At 21.6% G+C, this 19,744-nt stretch overlaps 3 protein-coding genes across 7 annotated transcripts in view; all 3 read right to left on the bottom strand.

The window, feature by feature from the left end:
- Nucleotides 1–26: 26 nt before the first annotated feature.
- On the bottom strand, nucleotides 27–6,829 carry LOC127283947 (uncharacterized). Of its 4 annotated transcripts, XM_051309138.1 has the most exons (16): nucleotides 6,656–6,829; nucleotides 6,168–6,289; nucleotides 5,264–5,422; nucleotides 4,881–5,165; nucleotides 4,647–4,746; nucleotides 4,421–4,578; nucleotides 4,109–4,351; nucleotides 3,865–3,967; nucleotides 3,507–3,776; nucleotides 3,210–3,363; nucleotides 2,894–3,094; nucleotides 2,555–2,697; nucleotides 2,265–2,486; nucleotides 1,745–2,083; nucleotides 1,602–1,640; nucleotides 27–128 (listed from the first exon to the last, which is right to left on the bottom strand). In XM_051309138.1, exons 1-15 carry the CDS (start codon nucleotides 6,722–6,724, stop codon nucleotides 1,608–1,610), a joined length of 2,601 nt encoding a protein of 866 aa, XP_051165095.1. In that variant the 5' UTR covers nucleotides 6,725–6,829; the 3' UTR covers nucleotides 27–128; nucleotides 1,602–1,607. The 4 variants fall into 4 exon arrangements, with proteins under 4 accessions (XP_051165095.1, XP_051165093.1, XP_051165096.1 ...); XM_051309136.1 differs by lacking the exon at nucleotides 27–128 and having other exon boundaries at nucleotides 1,492–1,640; XM_051309139.1 differs by lacking the exon at nucleotides 27–128 and having other exon boundaries at nucleotides 1,492–1,640; nucleotides 2,612–2,697.
- Nucleotides 6,830–6,944: 115 nt separating this feature from the next.
- Nucleotides 6,945–13,551, bottom strand: LOC127283948 (uncharacterized). Its single transcript, XM_051309141.1, has 14 exons — nucleotides 13,392–13,551; nucleotides 13,073–13,197; nucleotides 12,711–12,872; nucleotides 12,354–12,641; nucleotides 10,822–10,909; nucleotides 10,569–10,729; nucleotides 10,160–10,402; nucleotides 9,814–9,916; nucleotides 9,416–9,691; nucleotides 9,124–9,280; nucleotides 8,236–8,436; nucleotides 7,996–8,138; nucleotides 7,554–7,781; nucleotides 6,945–7,389 (listed from the first exon to the last, which is right to left on the bottom strand). Exons 1-14 carry the CDS (start codon nucleotides 13,458–13,460, stop codon nucleotides 7,078–7,080), a joined length of 2,556 nt encoding a protein of 851 aa, XP_051165098.1. The 5' UTR covers nucleotides 13,461–13,551; the 3' UTR covers nucleotides 6,945–7,077.
- A 999-nt stretch (nucleotides 13,552–14,550) lies between these two features.
- Nucleotides 14,551–19,744, bottom strand: part of LOC127284015 (protein outspread) — a 336,175-nt gene continuing 330,981 nt past the window's right edge. The window contains exons 15-17 of one of the 2 annotated variants that reach the window (XM_051309278.1): nucleotides 19,280–19,703; nucleotides 17,648–17,818; nucleotides 14,551–16,549 (exon numbers count right to left, since the gene is read on the bottom strand). In XM_051309278.1, the coding sequence (XP_051165235.1) occupies nucleotides 16,380–16,549; nucleotides 17,648–17,818; nucleotides 19,280–19,703 (765 nt within the window). In that variant the 3' untranslated portion in view covers nucleotides 14,551–16,379. The remainder of the gene's footprint in view (nucleotides 16,550–17,647; nucleotides 17,819–19,279; nucleotides 19,704–19,744) is intronic. The other variant, XM_051309279.1, reaches the window with a different exon arrangement.

The raw sequence follows: 19,744 nt of genomic DNA, 5'->3' as shown, positions 1-19,744 counted from the left end.
ATTCGTAATATATAGAAGAAAGATCTTTTTTTTCCCGATAACCGTATTTCTTGGAATTAGATCAAAACAAAATTTGAAGGACTTGGAGTAACTTGTAAATAATACGTAACGCCGGTAACTAGGTGGCGCTACATTGATAGAGCGGGAAATTTTAAATTATTTGAAATTTCAAATAAAAAGAAATCAGAAAAGAGTTAAGGGGTTAGGGGTAGTCAGAATTTTCAAAAAATCAAATTTTTTTTTTTTGCATTTTCGTTAAGTAAAATATCTTAAAAATAATCTCTGAAAATTTCAAGTTAATCCGATAATTCGTTTTTAAGTTATTCGACAAATAACAAAGAGAGCTCGGGCCTTTGAAAGCGTTCGGGAGCGCTTGCAGCTAGTGTCAGCTGCAAGAAATCGGCTTTTAGGGTTCTATTGTCATCGATGAACTCAGACTTGGGTATATGTAGTAGTACCTAAATTAATATGGCCCAGGAATAGATGACTCGGTGTAAGTAATTTAATAATTCGTTTTTTTGTACGTAAATCTAGTGTGAAACTAAACGCGTTTTTCTCAAAACTATGTTTTTTGAACTGGTGACAACTATAACTCGAAAACCGCTCAGTCGATTTTAATGAAATTTATACAGCTTTTAGAATACATAATAAACTCGGGCCTGATCGAAGGATTTTTTTTTTTTTGAAAAATTTCGATTTTTTAAGACCAATTAACTGTTGATTTTTTCCCAAAAATCTAGACAAAAATTTCCTGAGGCCGCCATTTTGTTAATTTTTGAAAAAAAAAAATCCTTCGATCAGGCCCAGGATTATTTATTTATAAAACTAATTTTTTTTATCCGATTGATTTCTGATTAATCTCCAAGGACTTATGATTGTCACCGCAAGGACCTTTTTTTGGAACTGGGTTAACACAAACAGCTGTAACTTCGGAAATAAAAATTTTTTTTTTTTGAAATTTTCGTGACTTCAAGTCAAAACATTGTTTAATAATACCATATTACTACTTTTGTAAAATAAAATTATTTAATAGCAAAAAAAAAATACTGAAAATTCTCATTTTTTCGTGCCTCTGACTACCCCTAACCCCTTAAACAATTTTTTTTTCTCTTTTTTTCTATCTTGACTAAATATAAAATACTGATGTATTTTAACAGCGCAAAAATAAGAAAAAAAAATTTAGGGTAGGCAATAATTATTATTTGCCATTTTTTATTTTGCGAAATATTTTACGCATTATTATTTTTGTAATTTTTCTTCAATACAAAATTTTTAATTTTGTTAATAATTAATTAATTTATACTTGTTAAAATTTTGTTTTAGATATACACATTTTTTTATCATAATACAAATTCGTAAATTTAATAATTCGTTTTTTTTTGCATAAAAATTAAATACTAATTAAAAATATATTGAAAAATAAATACAAAAATTGTTTAATAATAATAAAATATATCGTATAATAAAATTTTTAAATAATTTAGTAACTAATACATTTTAATAAATTATTTTTAATTTCTATAAAATCATTTTATAGATTACCTTCATTAAATAAATTTCCTTTTTGTTTAAAACTGTGAAACAAAATAAATATTACATACCTTGAATTAATAATCATATAAAGTTAAATAATTGTCTACCTGAAAAAAAGAAAAATTAACAATTATAAATTTTCTACAACATTTTTTGTAAATAAATTAAATTAAAAAAAAGTAAATAAATTCATAAAAAAAAATAAACTTACAACTGAACAGAAATCTTCTATTAAACTATCTTTTCTTTTTATATTTAATAATATTGATCGAAGTTCAGAAAGAAGAGCTATCGATTGTTTAATGTCAGAATTCAATATCAATTGTTCATTTCTTCTGGCCCATTGAATGTGTCTCAGCCATGTTATTGCAAAATCTTGAAAATTATAATTCGCCTCTAATAAATTAGAAATTCTATTGATTGCTCTTTTAAAAACAAAAAATGTTGCAGGACACTTCAAAAATGGACTTAAATTTATTTTTTGAAAAAAACAATAGTAAAGAATTGTTGAGAGACATTCATAGATTTTTTTTTGACCATCAACATCAGTCTGGAAAATTAGACAATAATTTTTTTCAAATCTTTGTAAAAAAAAAAGAAAAAATATGAATTCTTTTTTTTAAATTGGCTAAATAATAATTAAAAATAAATTTCTAAAAATGGAAATCTAGAAAAAAAAATTTTTTAAATAAAAAATTAATTAAATAAATAATAAAAATTATAATTTTTACCTTATAAGAAATATCATGAATCATATGATAAATGTAGAAAATATTTTTCAAATGCAAGACATCATTTTTTTTGTACAATTGAATTAAAGGCGATTCAAGTTGATTATTTAATAATAATTGTTTGATGAATGTGACAAAATAAAATTGTGACTGATTTTTTTGTTTTGTTTTTTCATAAATATTTTTTAAATCTTTTAATTTTACCTCAGCCATTGTTTCACACTGAAATATTAAAAATAAAATTTATAATTATTGAAAAAAACATATTTTTTTTTTAAATCTATTTTTACCTGGATTTGTAATTGTTCTTGAAATAAAAGTAAACCTGTTAAAATCCAGAAATTTACCTGGATTATTGTACTATTTGACGAATTGAAACTGTCATTTAAAACTAGTTTTAAAAAATCATTGTTTTTCAAAAAAGTTTTTGCAGCTGTTGAAAAAATTCAAATAATTTAATAATGTATCATAATTAAAATGTTTAAAATAAAATAATATAAATAATTTTTGATTTTTACAAATATTTTTCTTTTTGAATTACAGAAATTTTGAAACTTTTCATTAATAACAAAAAAATTATTTAATTTTTAATGAAATATTGAAAAAAAAACTATTTTTCAATATTATACCTTTAAAATTTGTTGCATCGAGAGACTGTTGCATTATAAAGACACTCATCGATAGAAGTAATTTTTTTAAATTCAAATTTATCTCTTTTTTTACTGTAACGTCTATCAAACTTTTTGCACATTTATTTACAATTTGAGCCGAGAGTGATAAATTCAATGATAAATTACCGGCTATCATAATTACAACTTCTAAAATTTTACCTGAAAACAATTTTTCATTTATTAAAAACGGACGAAGAATAAAATTTTTTTAAAATAAATAACAAAAATAATTTTATAAAATTAAACGAAATAAAAAAAATAAAACAGTAATTACTATTGTCTGATGTGTAATTTATAAGATCTTGTGTTAGAATATTTAAAACATATTCAACAACTTCAATGGGCATTTTTCTGCCAAATTCTAATAAAGCTGCAAATACTTTTCCAGCATTATCAATATTTTTCATTGAATTTCCATGAATCACATCCTAAATAGAAAAATCATTAACTTTGTCAAAAAAAAAAAAATAAATAAATAAAATAGAAAAACAATTTTAAAATGTAATTAAAAATTACTGAAAAATTATATAATATTAGTTACAAATTGTAAATGTAAATTCGAATATCTTACCATTAAAATTTTCACAATTTTCAAATCATTATAACCTTGATCAAGACATTGTTCAATGAATAAATTAAATTCTTCAACACTTTTACTTTGATCAATCCAAAGACGAATAATTTGCACTCGCATTTCATCGGAAATTAAAATATTTTTCATTGTGAAAAGAAAGAAACTTTTATGATGCGTGTAATCAATGTTTTCAAATTTTTCAAAAATAGTTGTCAATGTTTTTGTAGATTGTGAAAACTCTGAAAATATACCAGTAACTGGAGAAACCTTGAAAACATAAAAAAAAATTAAATATATAACAGATTTGAATAAAAATAATTTGAAAAATAGAAAATAATTTGAAATAGTTTTATACCGCATATAATAGTAGTAGAACTTTGAGAAAAATTCGTTTTGTACAGCTCACATCGAGATTCATTAAATGTAAATTTATTGCTGTTTTCGTAAAAATATATTTCCTATTAAGAAAAAGTAATATTAAATTCTATTATAAATATTATTTATATTCATTTTCATAAATATTGTAAAAAAAGGAAATTTTTAAATATTTCGAAATTTAAAAATTTGATAAAAATTCGTTAAATAAAAAGAAAAATTACTCTTCTGTAACGAGAAAGTGACAATAAAACAAAACCAGCAAAGAATTTGATTTTTCGTTTGGAATTTTCAAATTTTCTTCCCACTTTTTCAAATCTCGTGGCAATTGTTCAAAACCAAAGGAGAGATAATTTTGAAATGTCAATGAACCATTTTCCCAATCATTTAAAGAAAATTGAAAAAAATTTTCAAGTGACACTATTATTTTAGACATCAATCGACAAACTTTCTTTCTAAAATCGAGCCTATAAAAAAAAAAAAAATATTAATTTAAAAATTTTTTTTTTTCAAAAATATTCAAGATTTCATTTTACTTCTCAGAATCGAAGATGGATAGATTTAAAAAATATTTTAAATAATTATTTTCAACAAGTTTAAAACATAGTTGAAAATTATCATAAAATTTCGAACTTATTGACAATTCCAAAAAGTCAATAAAATCTTCAGCCGACGTAATATTAATTTCTGCACTCTGTAATAAATTAATTTTAACGTTTTATATTGTAATATTAAAAATTGTTTCAATTTTATTATACATACATGTAACATAGGAACAACATTTTTCATTGCAGTTTGTTTAATTATATTGAAAATTTTCTTTTCAACTTGTTCCTCGATTACATCGATTTTACAACAAACACTAAAAATTTACAAAAAATTTTTAAAAGAAATATTTAAAAATATTATTAATTAATAAATAGAAATTAATTATTAATATTAATTAGTAGGACGTTATAATTATAATATTAGAATAAAAGAAAAAAAAATACATACTTAGCAATTGAAAATGATACACAACAAGCAGTTCTTATTCTTTCAAAATAAGAATCATCTTTAAATTTTAATAAATAATCCATAACTTGAAAATAAATTTTCTCTATTAAGGAAAAATATGTCTGTTGAAAATTTAAATCACTATATTTAATGACAAAATTAAATAATTTCGCTGCAGTGAGCAGAGAACTCAATTCAAAAGTTGTTTGATTGAGAAAATTTAATAATTTTGCCGCATGTTTTTCAATTAATAAAATACCATTCTTTTTGTTTAATTCAAGTTCTCTGAAAAAAAGAAAAATTTTCATTCATTAAAAAAAAATGAATAAAATAGGAAAAACAAAATTATTTTTAAAATCGTAAAATAAATATTAAATAAATACTGTGACAATAATGTGAAGAAAATATTTAGAGTCACTGTTGCTTCTTCTTTGGAATTGATTAAATCTGATATTTTAACAAATGTTAGAGTTTTGTCAATAAAATAATTTTTTATAGCTAATCCTCTTCGTATTATCAATTCCAACGATTCCAGAATATATCTAAAAATAAATTATAATAATATTTACATTTTTTTCCCCTTGTTCTGCGAATAAATAAATAAATATTTTTAAAATAAATTATAATATTCATTATATTACATAATAAAATTGTAATGAATGTTATATTACATACAGTTAATAAATAATTTTCAAAACTTGATTATAAAAAATAATCAATAATAAAAATAAAGACAAAATGGGGTAAAGTCGACGATTTTATTATACAAAAATAATACTTTTTTCGTTCTAATTTGGGAAGGAACATTTCTTTTTCCATACATTTTATAGATTAGAAACAAGTGGAAATATATAAATTTTGAAACTAATAGTTATTTTAATTTATATTCATAAAAATTCCAGAAAAGTTAAAAAAAATTCCCTCACTTTTCCCTGACCGTTACGAAGCTGAAGTACGCAACGTTTATGATAAACGATTTTTTAAAGAAATAATTTTTTAAAATGAAAAATTCTATAATTTTTTCGCCTAAATAATATTTCTTGTAGTTTTCATTAATCAACAAATTATAAAAAAATCTTTTTTAAGCAAAAAAAATTTGAGAATTTTTTATTTTTAAAAATTATTTCTTTAAAAATCGTTTATCATAAACGTGTTGCGTACTTCAGCTTCGTTAACCGTTAGACACCCTGTTAATTTGTAATAATCGCCGACTATTCCCCTAACGCCGACTTTATCCCATTTTACGGGACAATTTTATAATTAAAAAATAATATTAAATACTCTTACTTTTGATTCAAAGAATTCATGGCTTCTAAAATATTTATCATGACATTAGATTCAAGAAATTCTTCCATAAATTTGTCATCATTTTCATAAAGCGTTTTTAATAAACAAAAACTAGCTTCGCACTGTAAATTAAAAAAAAGAAAAGAAATAAACATATAAATTAAAATATAAACATTTGTGTTAATTTTATTATTTTTCCAAAACTTATATAGATTATAAAAATACTTGTTATAAAAAGAGAAACACTTTACACACCAGTTTTTCGTATAAGTAAAATTCAACTTTATAGGTTAGTGTTGCAAAAATAAAATTATTATTACCTATCAACTAATTTACCAATTATTAGAGTATAATTATAACTCCTTCGAAAATTAACATTCTGCTGAAATAAAAATTCAATCCTTGGAAGGTATTCAACATTTCTTTTTTGAAATGTTTGAGGTTATGTTTAAAACAAACAAAAAATTCAATATTATAGGAATACTTACATTTGAATTTGAATCAGCACTTCTAAACTGACGTTTAATAAAATCAATTTTCTCTTGAAATTCTCTCATTTTTTTTTTTTATCTTTTATTTCATTGATATTATTTTCTTTGATTTTCTTCTTCACTGATGCCGGTTTGGCGGTTGCGGTTTTCAGAACCAAAACAAAAATGTAAAAGTTGTCTGTATAGATGGCGCTACTATCGACTGGCGCGAAAATTTAAAATCTTTTGAGATCATATAGGCATAATAATAATCAAGCATTTCAATTTTTTTTAAAGAAGAAAAAAGTTATTCATATAAATATAGACATTTAATAATTATGTAGCACAATACTTACATTAATATACATGAATTATACATTTTTTTACATGTAACACATATACTATAGATAAAAAAAAAAATTTGCATTTAAATAAAATAATTAACAATTAATTATTTTCTGCAATTCAATTAGAAATGGTATCAATGCATTTGCGTCAGAATTCAATTTAAACTGTTTGTTATTAATTATTGTAGCCCATTGCACGTGCCTCAACCATGTTAGGGCAAAAGCAAAAAATGTATAATAATAATTTATTTTCTCCATATTTTGTATTCTGTTAATTGTCCGTTTAAAAATCACTGGTGTTTCAGAACACATGAGTAATGGACATATATTAAAATTTTTATAGAAACAATAATGAAAAATTGCCGAAAGACATTCATAGATTTCATCTTGATCTTCAGCTTCAATCTATATAAATAGAAAAAAAAAATCATCAATTTTTTTATTAAAATTTAAAAAACAAAAAAAATATTAATTTTTCAAAAATACGATTAATAGTACTACATTATTATTAATAATATTTTAAATAATTAATAATTATTTGTAAATAATAAAAAAAAATGATAATTTACCTCAATATAATTAATGTGGACCATATTATAAATACGAAGAATATTATCGAAATCTGAAGTTTCATTTTTTCTGCACAATTCAATTAATGGATATTCAAGTAAATTATTTAAGAATAATTCCTTTAGAAATCTTATAAAAATAAATCGCCTATAGTGATTTGGATGTTTTTCTATTTTATCATAAACATTTTTAAGGTCCTTAAATTTTAATTGTGACATTGTTTTACACTGAAAATTGTGAAAATAAAATATTAATAATATTATTTTAAATTTAGAGGATAATTTTTTCCAAAACAAAAAAATACCTCGAATAAATTAATCAAAGTAAAATTTTTTGAAATTTAAAAATAATAATTAATAAAAACAAATTAATTACATTTTAGAAATAGAAAAACTTATCAATTAAGACTAGTCTAAAGATTTTATATTTATATATTTTTACCTGAATTTCTAATGTATGTTGACATAAAAGTAAACGAGTTAAAATACAAATGCTCATTATAATTAATGCACTCTTCTCCGTGTTGAAACCATAATCGAAAACAACTTTGAAAAATTCATCGTTTTTCAAAAAAAATTTTGCAGCTATTGACAAAAAAAAATTGAAATTATTTTAGTATATTTCAAAAATAAAATAAAAAGAAAACCCCTAATAAATAATTGAAATTAAAATAATAATTACCCATGTAATTCTTTGTTAGATAAGAATTGGTAAGTAAAGTGAAACACATCGAGAGAACTAATACTTTTAAATACAATTCAATATTATCGTTTACTGTAAAGTTTCTCAAACTCATCGCACAATTATTAACAATATCATTGGAGAGTGATGACACAAAAGGTAATCTAAAGGCTAATTCGCACAAAATTACTAAGCATTTACCTGAAAATTCAATTTAAAAAAAGTCACAAAAAATATCAATAAAAAAAAAAACCAAAATATTAAACAGGCCTTGAATCAACTTTAAGGCACAAAAATTTTTTATTAATTTCTTAATAAGAATAATTCTATAAGAATATTATCAAGAAAATTTATTTTAAATATTTCAGAATCGAACTAAGATAAATTTTCAAAATTAAAAATTTTCAATCATTAAAAATAATAATTGTATTTGGAAGGAGTTTGAGTTGAAATTATTAAATTATAAAAAGTTTAAAGATAAAAAATTTTAGAAATAATTAAATTTTAGAGGGATTTAAATTGAAATTTTTGCAAATTATTGAATTTCAAATGATTTTGAATTAAAAATTTTTGGTAATTTTATTTGCTAATTTTAAACAATTGTTGAATTTCATAAAATTTTTAATTGAAAAATACTTTAAGATACATAATTGAATTTGTGAAGAATTTAATAAAAAAAGTATTGAAAATAATTAATTTAGAGAGGAATTTTAGTTAAAAATTTGTTACATTTTTTTAAAAAAATTGTAAAAAAAAAGTCAAAAAAAATCATGTTATCAAAAAAAAAAAAAAAAAAAAAATCAGAAAAAGTCGTATAATCCAAGGCCTGTATTAAATTTTCACCAACCTTTTTAAAATAAAACAAAATAGAAAAAAAGTAAAACTTACTATTGTCAAAAGTCAAAGTGTGCTTATTAAGATCATCTGTTAAAGTTTTTAAAAAAAATTCTTCAACTTCAACAGGCATATTTCTACTTTTTAATAAAATTGAAAATACTATTGTCGTATTATTAACAGTTTTCATAGAATTTCCATGAATTAAATCCTGAACATAAAAAATAAAAATATTTTCTAAAAGTAAAGTATTAAAAAAAAATGGCTAATAAAAAAAATTATTATTAAGCATAAAAATAGATATATATTAAATTATTAATAAAAAATATAAAATGCAAAATCTCACCATGAAAATTTTAACGATTTTCAAATCACTATAACCTTGATCAATGCATTGTTTTATGAGTAATTTTAATTCTTCATCATTTTTACTTTGATCAATCCACAAACGTATTATTTGCACTTGCATTTCATCAGAAATTGCATTATTTTTCATCATAAAAAAAAGAAGACTTTTATGATGCGTGTAATAAATTTCTATACTGTCTTGTTTTTCTAAAATAGATGTGAATTTTTTTGTAGCTTGCAAAAATTCTAAAAATGGACCAGTAATTGGAGAAACCTTAAAAAAAAATAATGCAATTTAATTTTATTTGAAAATTTTGTTCTTTAAATATGAAAATTTAGATTTATTAGACTAAAATTATTTTCTAAAATTAGAAAATAATTGAAGTAGTTTTATACCGCGTATAATAGCCAAAGAACTTTTAGAAAAATTCGTTTTGTACAGCTCACATCGAGGTTCATTAAATTTACAGTTAATGCCTTCCTCGTAAAAATATATTGCCTGTAACGAAAAAAATTATTTTTAATCAAAAAAAAATATATATATATGTATACTGAACCTTAATTTCGCAAAGTAGAAAATTCAATTTAAAATCTTGTAAATAACAAAGTTTTTTTTAATTAAAAATTTTTTTTTATTAATTAAATGCAATTAAAAAGAATTTTATATTATTAATTTTTCTACATTGCGGAATTAAAATATTAATTTCAATTATTGAAAAGTTAAGAGGAGAAAAAAAATTACTCTTCTGTAACCATAAAGTGACAATAAAGTACAATTAGTAATGAACTGAAATTTTCATTGGATATTTTTAAATTTTCCTTCCACTTTGATGAATTATGTGACAATTTTTCTAATCCAGTGAAGAGAAAATTTTGAAAAGTCACTACATTATAATTCCAATCACTCATGGGAAATTGAAAATAATTTCTGAGTGTGACTATTATTGTAGAAATCAATTTACACACTTTTCTTCTAAAATCCAATCTAAATGAAAAATAAGAGCAAAAAAAATGTTATACTAAATTAAAATGTTTAATAGCAAAATGTTAATATTCAATATAAATTAATTTTTTATTTAATATAAATTTATTATTCAAATTAAATAATAAATAATTCATGTTTTTAAAAAACTTAAATTATTTTTTTTTACCTGTCTTCATTGAAAGCGGATAAATAATTAAGTAAAAATTTTAAATAATAATGTTTCACGAGTTTCAAACACAATTCATAATTATCGTGGAATTTTGAATTTATTGCTAATTCCAAAAAATCAATGAAATCATCTGCATATTCAATATCAATTTCTGCATTCTGTGATAGAAAAAGAGTTTTTGAATTTTTAACAAATTTGAAATAGACAAAAATTAGTAATTAATAAAAATGAGTTCATTAAAATTTCTTACTTTTAATACAGGAACAATATTTTTCATTGCAATTTGTTTAATTTTATAGGAAATTTTCCGTTTAAATTGTTCCTCGTTTATTTCACAACTAAAACAAAACATTTTATTTAAATAAAAATAAATAAAATATGTGTAATAATTAAAATAAAAATTTTTCAAAAATTGTGAATGTTCCAGGGTGGCAGAAAAATTTTATTTTCAAAATTCCCTAACTTTTCCCTGACTAATTTTTTATTTTCCCTGATTAAAAAAACTTTTAAATTATTTAATATTCTGCATTGCTGATTGAAATTTTTATAATGCTTTTTAAGTAACAATTTTATTCATAAAGGAAAAGATAAGATAATTAAAAATTGTTTAATAACAAAATTTTATTATATTTAAAACTTTCATTATAAAAAAAAGTAAATATTTTAAAAAATAAAAAATCTGACGGCACTATTATAATGAGCTATATCATAAAAACTTCTAAATAAAAAAAAACTGAATTGACATTTATGTATCAAATTATTTTAATTTGTGGTTTCTTGTAATCAAAATTCCCTGACTTTTAAAGAATTTTTAAAAATTCCATGACTTCTCCCTGACTTTTCCCTGATTTCCAGTTTTTCCCTGACTTGCCGCCACCCTGAATGTTCACAAAAATATATTAGTAAATAAATAATTAAATACCGTAAAATGTGATAAAGTCGGCGTTAGGGGAAAAAACGTCGATTATTACAAATTAATTTAAAAAATTACTTTTTATATTTTCTAAGAAAAAAAAACCTTAATTATGATTACTTTGGTTTGTATGGACGTGAAACATTACTTTAGCATTTGTTTCATTCATATTCAGTGGATAATTTTAGTGTAATATGTGATTTTTTATACAAATGTTCATTTTACATTTTAACTAAATAGTTTTGAAAACATGATTCTAGAGCTCTATTTAAATTTTTTTTTTATGACAAATCCAATTGAACAAGGTATTTCAAACATTCCTGGCATGATTTACCAAAAAGATAAATTGTCATAAAATAAACGAGAATTTTAAAAAACATTCATTTACAAATATTATTGAATTCGGGGGAAAATTCGGCCACAGTAAAAAAAAAAACTAAACAAAATTACATTACTTTCCTTTTCCACTTGTTTCTAATCTACAAAATGTGGAAAAAGAAATGTTTCTTTTTAAATTAGAACGAAAAAAGTATTATTTGTTTAATTTTGCCAAAAAAATATGAACCCCGCAATTCAGGAAAAAGTCGACGACAATAAAAGAGCGTATAAATATTTTTCTGAAGAATAAATAAATTTTTTTATGTAATAATATTAAAGAGGAGTAAAACTTTATATATTCAAAATATTAAAGTTGTTTTTTTTATGTTTTTCTCACAGTTTTTTTTAAAGAAAAACTTAAAAAAAATCGCCGACTTCACCCCATTTTATGGTAATAATTAAAATAAAATTTTTCAAAAATTGTGAATGTTCACAAAAATATATTACTAAATAAATAATTAAATAAATAAAATAATAATAATAATAATTACTTAGCTATCGAAATTGAAATGCAACAAGCAATTCTCATTCTCTCTAAATAGAAATGATCCATAATATTTAATAAATAATCAACACTTTGAAAATAAAGATTTTGAATTGTTAAAAAATTTTTCTGCTGTAAATTTTCTCCACTATATTTAAGAAGAAAATTAAATAATTTCATCGCTATAAGTGAATCATCATTCAATTCAAAAATTGTGTGATTAACAAAATTTAATAATTTTGCCACATGTTTTTTAATTAATGTTATACCATGTATTTTATTTAAATCAAGTTGTCTGAAAAAAAAATTGTATTTTTAATAATCGTAATTAAAAAAAAAAATTTCAAAATACTAAAAATCTTACTGCGACAATAATTTATAAAAGATGTTTAAAGCCATTGTGGAATTTTCATTATTGGAATTTATTAAATCATCGATATTAACAAATGTTATAATTTTGTCAATAAAGTATTTTTTTATGATTATGCCTCTGTCAATTATCACTTTCAAAAATTCGAAAACGTATCTAAAAATTATTATAATTGAAATTAATTAAAATAATACTAATTTAATAGCTAATAAAATAAAATTATAATACGAAAATAAAATAGCACAAAATTAAAATTATAATAAAAAATGATAAAAATAATACGTAAATAAATTTATAAATATTAAATAAATAGAAATAAATTAATAAACAATAATAATAATAATAAATATTCTTACTTTCGATTGGAAGAATTTATGGCTTCTAATAAAATATTTCTCATAACATTAGAATCAAGAAGTTTTTCAATAAATATATCTTCACTTTCATTTAGCAATTTTAATAAACAAAAATCTGCTTGACACTGTAAAAAAAATAGTTATATACCATATAACTTATAAAAATAATGGAATATTTTTGTTTTTACACAATTTTTGATTTTATTTGTCTATTTATAGTAAACATGATGATATATTCCTCCTGAGGAATAGCAGTGTATTTTTCTTCAGGGAACAAATATCACAAACAATTTAATCTAATACTTTTTTTTATACTTACATTAGAATCTATATTATCACCATTTAATTGACGTTTAATCAAATTAAGTTTTTTTCGAAATTCTCCCATTTTTTTTATGCTATTTATTTCGTTAATTTTCTTATAGCATCTCAAACACTTTTTTCTCTCCAGAAGAAAACAACAAATTTATCAAGTTGAACTGTTAATTCCCTAATTTTACGTTGGTGTCGCCATTAGCAATTAGCGGGAAAATTTGAAATCCATATGTGAATTTTTATTTTAATTACTATTTATGTATTATTATTATTAATAGTATATTATTATTATTTTTATTTAATTTATTTAACAAGTTTAATAATAATAATAATAATAATGATTATTAATTAATTATTTACATTCATAAAGAATTAAAAATTTGTAAAATATAATTTTTATTTGTGACGCGATCTGAAGAAAGGGACTTTAGAAGAAAAATATTATTGGTTATGTTTTGAAATTTTTAAGTGAAACTACATAAAGACGTTCAACTCGTAATGCAAACTATAATGATATTTAGGTCTTCATTACATCGAAAATATTCAATAAAAACTGATTTCACTTTTACAAAAACAAAAATAAACTTTTATTTCTATATAAAACTGTCGTAAACATAACCTATAATTCATTTACTTCTAACATCTGTTTCTTCAGATCGCGTACCATTTAAAGAAATTTAATTAAATCGATTTTATTGTATAAATTTTACTTTTCCTTTTTCAAAATTTTGAAATAAGAAAACTCGTTATTTAAAGGCAATAAAAAATATTTATTAAAATTAATTAAATTATTATAATTATAATTTACCACTAAAATGATGTTTAATTTTGTAAAAAATTTATACAATGTAACAATTCTCCGCGACAAAAAGTATATATAATACCTAAACTTCAAAAAAATTTAGGTTATGTTTTTGATTTTTAAAATGAAAATACACAAAGAAGATCAATTATTTATACAAACCATTAATGTTTAAGTCTTTATTACATGAAAAATATTCAATAAAATCTATTTTTGCTTTTGTCTAATTAAAAATCAATTTTTTATTGAAGTAGAACTATCACTAAACATAACCTTAAAATTTTTTGGAAGCTTAGGTACCTTTTCTCGCGGAGCATTACAAATCTTTAGAAATAAAGATTTAAAAAAAAATCCATAAACGTAAAAGGTTACTGAATTTTATTTCAAACGTGTTATAAATTATAATACAAATGCAATATTATGATCATAATATATTATAAACGTTAAACAATCCTGAGCAATTACTCTACATAATAAGTAATGATTCTTAAAGTCGCCACTGGGAACGAGTCGCAATAATATATATATAATGTAGAATACAATATATCAATAATATAATATATTTATTTACTTATTTATATATAAACAATTTATTCAATATAAGGGGGAAGGGGGTTAATTTGGGCTATTTATACTTAATCTAAATAAAATATAATAAACTATACATTATTAACATTCAAAATGGATTAAATACAAATCTTATAAAGAAAAAAAATATACATAATGAAAAATGGAAAAAAAATTATATAATAATACAAAAATTTCAAAAAATGATACACAGCAAATGTGCACAATCTATACACAACAATAGTGCCATTCAAAAACAAGAATATAATAGTATTTTTTTTTTTTAACAAAAGAAATGAGACTTAAAAATAAAATCTCATACTTTCTAAGAATATCCTTAAAAAAAAGAGCCCCCATTTAAAATTAAAAAAAATCATATTCCACATTTATATAAACAAGTTTTGTGGTACAAATATAATTAAATTATAATTAAAAATTATAATTTAATAAAATTATAATTAAAAAAAAAAATAATAAAACAGAAAAAAGAAGACTTTACAGACAGAAATAAACTTGTGTACATGACTCGTTTCCTGCCTCTTCTTTACTTGATGATTGTACATACAATTGACGGAATTAAAAAAAAAAAAAATTTACGAAAATTTCATCAGTGAAGAAGAGGCCAATAATATATTGTATATATATATATATATTTATATAATATAAATAATGCCCAAAAAAAAAAAAAAAAAAATTATACGTACCGAAAAAAATAAGTAAAGATTGCACACTGTTTGGTATTTTGCTTGGGTTTTGTGTGATAATTTCCATTTTTTTTTTGCCCAAAATTCTAACGAAGTTTTATTAAAACTTCTATCGTGACAATCGTTTCTCTCTCTCTCTCTCTGTATATATTATATATTACAAAATAAGCCGCTAGTTTCCATTAGATTATGTTTACAATATATAAACATATCCAATAAGAGAAGACTTTGTAAAAAACAATACAAATATATATAAGATTCTGACAAAAATGGCTGCGATAAATAATATTGATTTTCAATATTCTTCGAATATGAATATTCAAACTTAACAATATAACAAATTTATCTTGAATTCCATTGATTTATTATTTCTTTTATTTCCATTTTGTTCTCTAAATCCAAAATCAGTGAAATTTTTTATCGGCAAAATATAATTGAAAAAATTATAATAAGTGAAATCGGCTAAAATGTAATTTAAAAAATAACTGGAAGTAAATTTTTTTTTTTTTTAATAATTCAATTGCCGCATTATTTTGACAATAAAATTTCTAGATTTAGAGAAAAAAACAATGGTAAATAAATTCATATTTATTGACACTTTTTTTTTAATTAAGTCAATAATTAACTTGAAATATATATGTATAGGAAAAAATTCAATAATATTAAAATTTTAACAACCTGATCAGCACCAATTTAGGTTTCTTTGCTTCTTCTTCTTCTTTTTCTTGGAAAATTTTTGTTTTTTTTTCAACAAAAAAGAAAAAAAATAATAGCGATAACAATTATTCAAAATTTATAATTCTGAAATAATTCGGAAAAAAATTTGAAAAATGCAAAATTTCTTGAAATTTCTTTGCTCCCTTTTTTTCAAAAACAAAAAAAAAAAAAAAAGGTTCTTTATCGATCTTAGCAAATTTGTTTAGAGCTCAAAACGTTTTTTCCTCTCAGCAACCATACCCACTGCAGGGAGTGGAGGGTAGAGGGAATGATGATGGTGATGATGGTGATGATGATAGCTCGGTGTTGGTGTTGTTGGCAGACTACGACAACTTCTGCCGGTCCATCTCAGCGAAGGAGACCTCATCAACTCTGTGAAATAAAATTTATAATTACTAATATGTCGAAAAATTAATTTTTTTTTATAAATAATTTTTCTTCTTATTCAAAGATCTTTAATTGTTTTTTTTTGTGTAAAAATCAATGTGAAAAATGTTAAATGTTTTTTTTTATATCAATATATACAGATCGTTCGATACAAAAAAAAAAAAAAAAAACCTTTAACAATTTTCACAATTTGTTTTCTTGTTTAAAAAAACTTTCAATTATCATTTAGAATATATTAAAAAAAAACACACCGATTAATTTATTTTCGAATCTTTTGCAATTAAATATTACGGAGTTAATGACTCTTCAAAAATCATATTTTTTTTTAAAGGCAATAGCATTTTTTTTTAAAGAAATATTAAAAATCATCGAATTATGAAAGAGTTACAGTAGAAATTTATAAAAATAATTGAATTTCAAAAGATTTTGTTAAATTTCAGATAATAATTAAATTTTACAGAATTGAAAATATTTAACAAATAATATTAAATAACCATTTTAAAAAATAATTGGGCAATTAATTAAATTTTCAAAGATTTAAAATTCAAATTTTTGAAAATAATTAAACTTCAAGGGATTTTTAATTGAAATTTTTGATGATTTCTGTTAATGAACAATTTATTAGAAATATTAAAAACAAAAATTGATCATTAAAAATTTTGAATAGAAAAATGCTTTCAAATAATTGAATTTTCGAAGATAAAAATTAAAAAATTATAAATAATAATAATATAAAAATAATAAAAAAAAAATAATAATAGAAAAATATAAGAATAATATAAAAATATAAAAAATATAAAAATAAAGAAAAATAATTAAATATTGGAAGAGTTACCAAAAAGTGAGATAAAGTCGGCGATTTTTTAAAAGTTTTTCTTAAATAACTATGAGAAAAACATAAAAAACAACTTTAATACTTTTTTTTCTTAGAAATGATAAAAAGAAATTTTTTAAATTAATTTGTAATAATCGCCGACTATACCCCATTTTACGGGTAAATGAGCATTTAAATAAAAAAAAAGTAAGAAACAAATAAAGAAAAGAACAAAAAAAATGAAAAATTCTAAAATTGATGACACAAACCTGCAATGGCGAGAGCTGGGGGTTCCGTGTTGAGGCGGGATGTGTTACCAATGTTGGAATGGAGGGTGTATGTCTCCGATTGTTGTTGTTGTTGTTGTTGCTGCTTTTCATTTTGCTTGTTCTCCTGCCACTCGATGCTAGTGTTGTTGACTCGCATCGTTGTTGTGCCACCTTTTTATTTTTGAAATACATCATTTTATAATATAGTATATATAATTTTATAATTTTTAATTGCGTTTTATAATATATAACGTTTACAAAATTCAATCTACTTGTAAATATATATATATATATGTAGTTACATACATTAAAAATTCCTTATTATATATCATATATAATAATAATCTACTGTCACTTACTTATCAATTATTATTTTCCACCCGAGAAAGTAAGCTAGAAACTTACATTTTTGTTTTAAAATAGTAGCGTTATAATTAAATAAAGGCAGTTTTAAAATATTGGTCTCAATACCTACTTTTTTTCATTTAAGATTAGTCAAATCGGTAATATATAAAGTTTCAAAAAATTTATCAGTACTTTTAGCGTTCGATATTAGAAAATTTTTTTTTTATCAAAGTTAGTATCAAAAAAAAGTAAGTTTTCAAATTTATTTAGATTTTTATATAGATTTCTCTAATAAAAAATTTCCTATTATATTTCAAGGCAAAATACAAACTGTGATTATTGTAGACAATTGATTTTTATCCAAAATGTTTGTTTAACTTTTTTAATTTATCAATTGAAATTTTTATTATCCAAGAGAATTTGTCATAAAGTTTATAAAAAATTTTATAATCATTTTTTGTAAATAATTTCTACTTTTTATTTTCGCGTAAAATCATAAATTACTTTTTTTCAAAGAAATCTTTCTTTTACGAAAGTTTCGTGTATTTTCAAATTATTAGATTTTTCAATTATATTAATTAAAAAATTATATATTTTTTAAATTTTAACAATTTTTTTTAGAAATTATTTATTGCAAATTTTTTAAAAATTCATTTCATTTTTAATTTGATAAAATAAAAATTGAGTTAAACAAAAATTTGTAAAACTTCCAATTGTCCAACAATATAAATAAATATGAAAACTACGATTAGTTTGTTTTAAAATATTCTATAAAATTTCTAATTGTAAGTTTAAAAATATTCGTATAGTTTAGTACAAAAAGCGCAGTTGCTTATGTTAATTAGTAAAAAAAAGCGCAATTGGCAAAAAATTACATTATCAAAATTATTTCCCAGGCATAGTGTCTTTCAAAAAACAAATTTGTTAGTCACCTTCTTTGCAAAGAAAAAAAAAAATTATTCACAATACCACCGATTAAGAGCTGTACTAATTGCACACAATTTTTAAATTGAATCGAAATCGTTTACTTTTTTTAATATTAAAAATATTGTCAAAAATAAAAATAATGTTACAATAAAAAACAAAATAAATTTGTAATTTTAAGAAATATAAATTTTAAAAGAAAATGAATTATTTTTGTAAACGATTTCAGTTTTGTGTTCGCAGATGAAAAAAATTAGAATGTCAAAAGATTTTTGGAAATAATTGAAATATCATCATCATCATCGTCACCACCACCACAAGAATTTGTCGTAAACGAAAATGTTCTTCATCTCTCTTCTGTACCTTGATACTGATGAGGAAGTCCACTTCTCGTTCTTAAACTGTCCCAGAGCGGTGTAGCGAGACCATTTCTTTCTTGATTTTTTTGTGTCACCCTCTCATTTATATCTTGTGACAAAACGACGCCAGAGCTACTACCATCACCATTACCGCCACCACTTGCCCTCACAAGATTACAATTTTTATATGGCAATGAAATGGATTTTATTCTCTCAACTTTATAAGAAAATGATTTATCAGGCGATAATGATTTTCTTGTAATTGATAATAGAGAATTACTCTGACGTTCGTTGTTTAATTTTTTTTGTTCTTCATTATTTGCACGAACTATCTCTTGACTAGATTTCATTTTCTGTGGTGAATATACTGATGGCAAGTAGCTTAATGGCGATGATTTCGATGTTGATTCATGAGAGCCGTTCCCATGCTGTTAGTGAAATATATCGAGAAAAATATTAGAGTGCGACT

This window comes from Leptopilina boulardi, unplaced genomic scaffold (genome assembly GCF_019393585.1).
Source record: "Leptopilina boulardi isolate dan_hultmark-lab unplaced genomic scaffold, ZJU_Lbou_2.1 LbouV2_316, whole genome shotgun sequence".
Taxonomy (NCBI): Eukaryota; Metazoa; Arthropoda; class Insecta; order Hymenoptera; family Figitidae; genus Leptopilina; species Leptopilina boulardi.
This window is presented reverse-complemented; position numbering and strand designations above follow the sequence as displayed.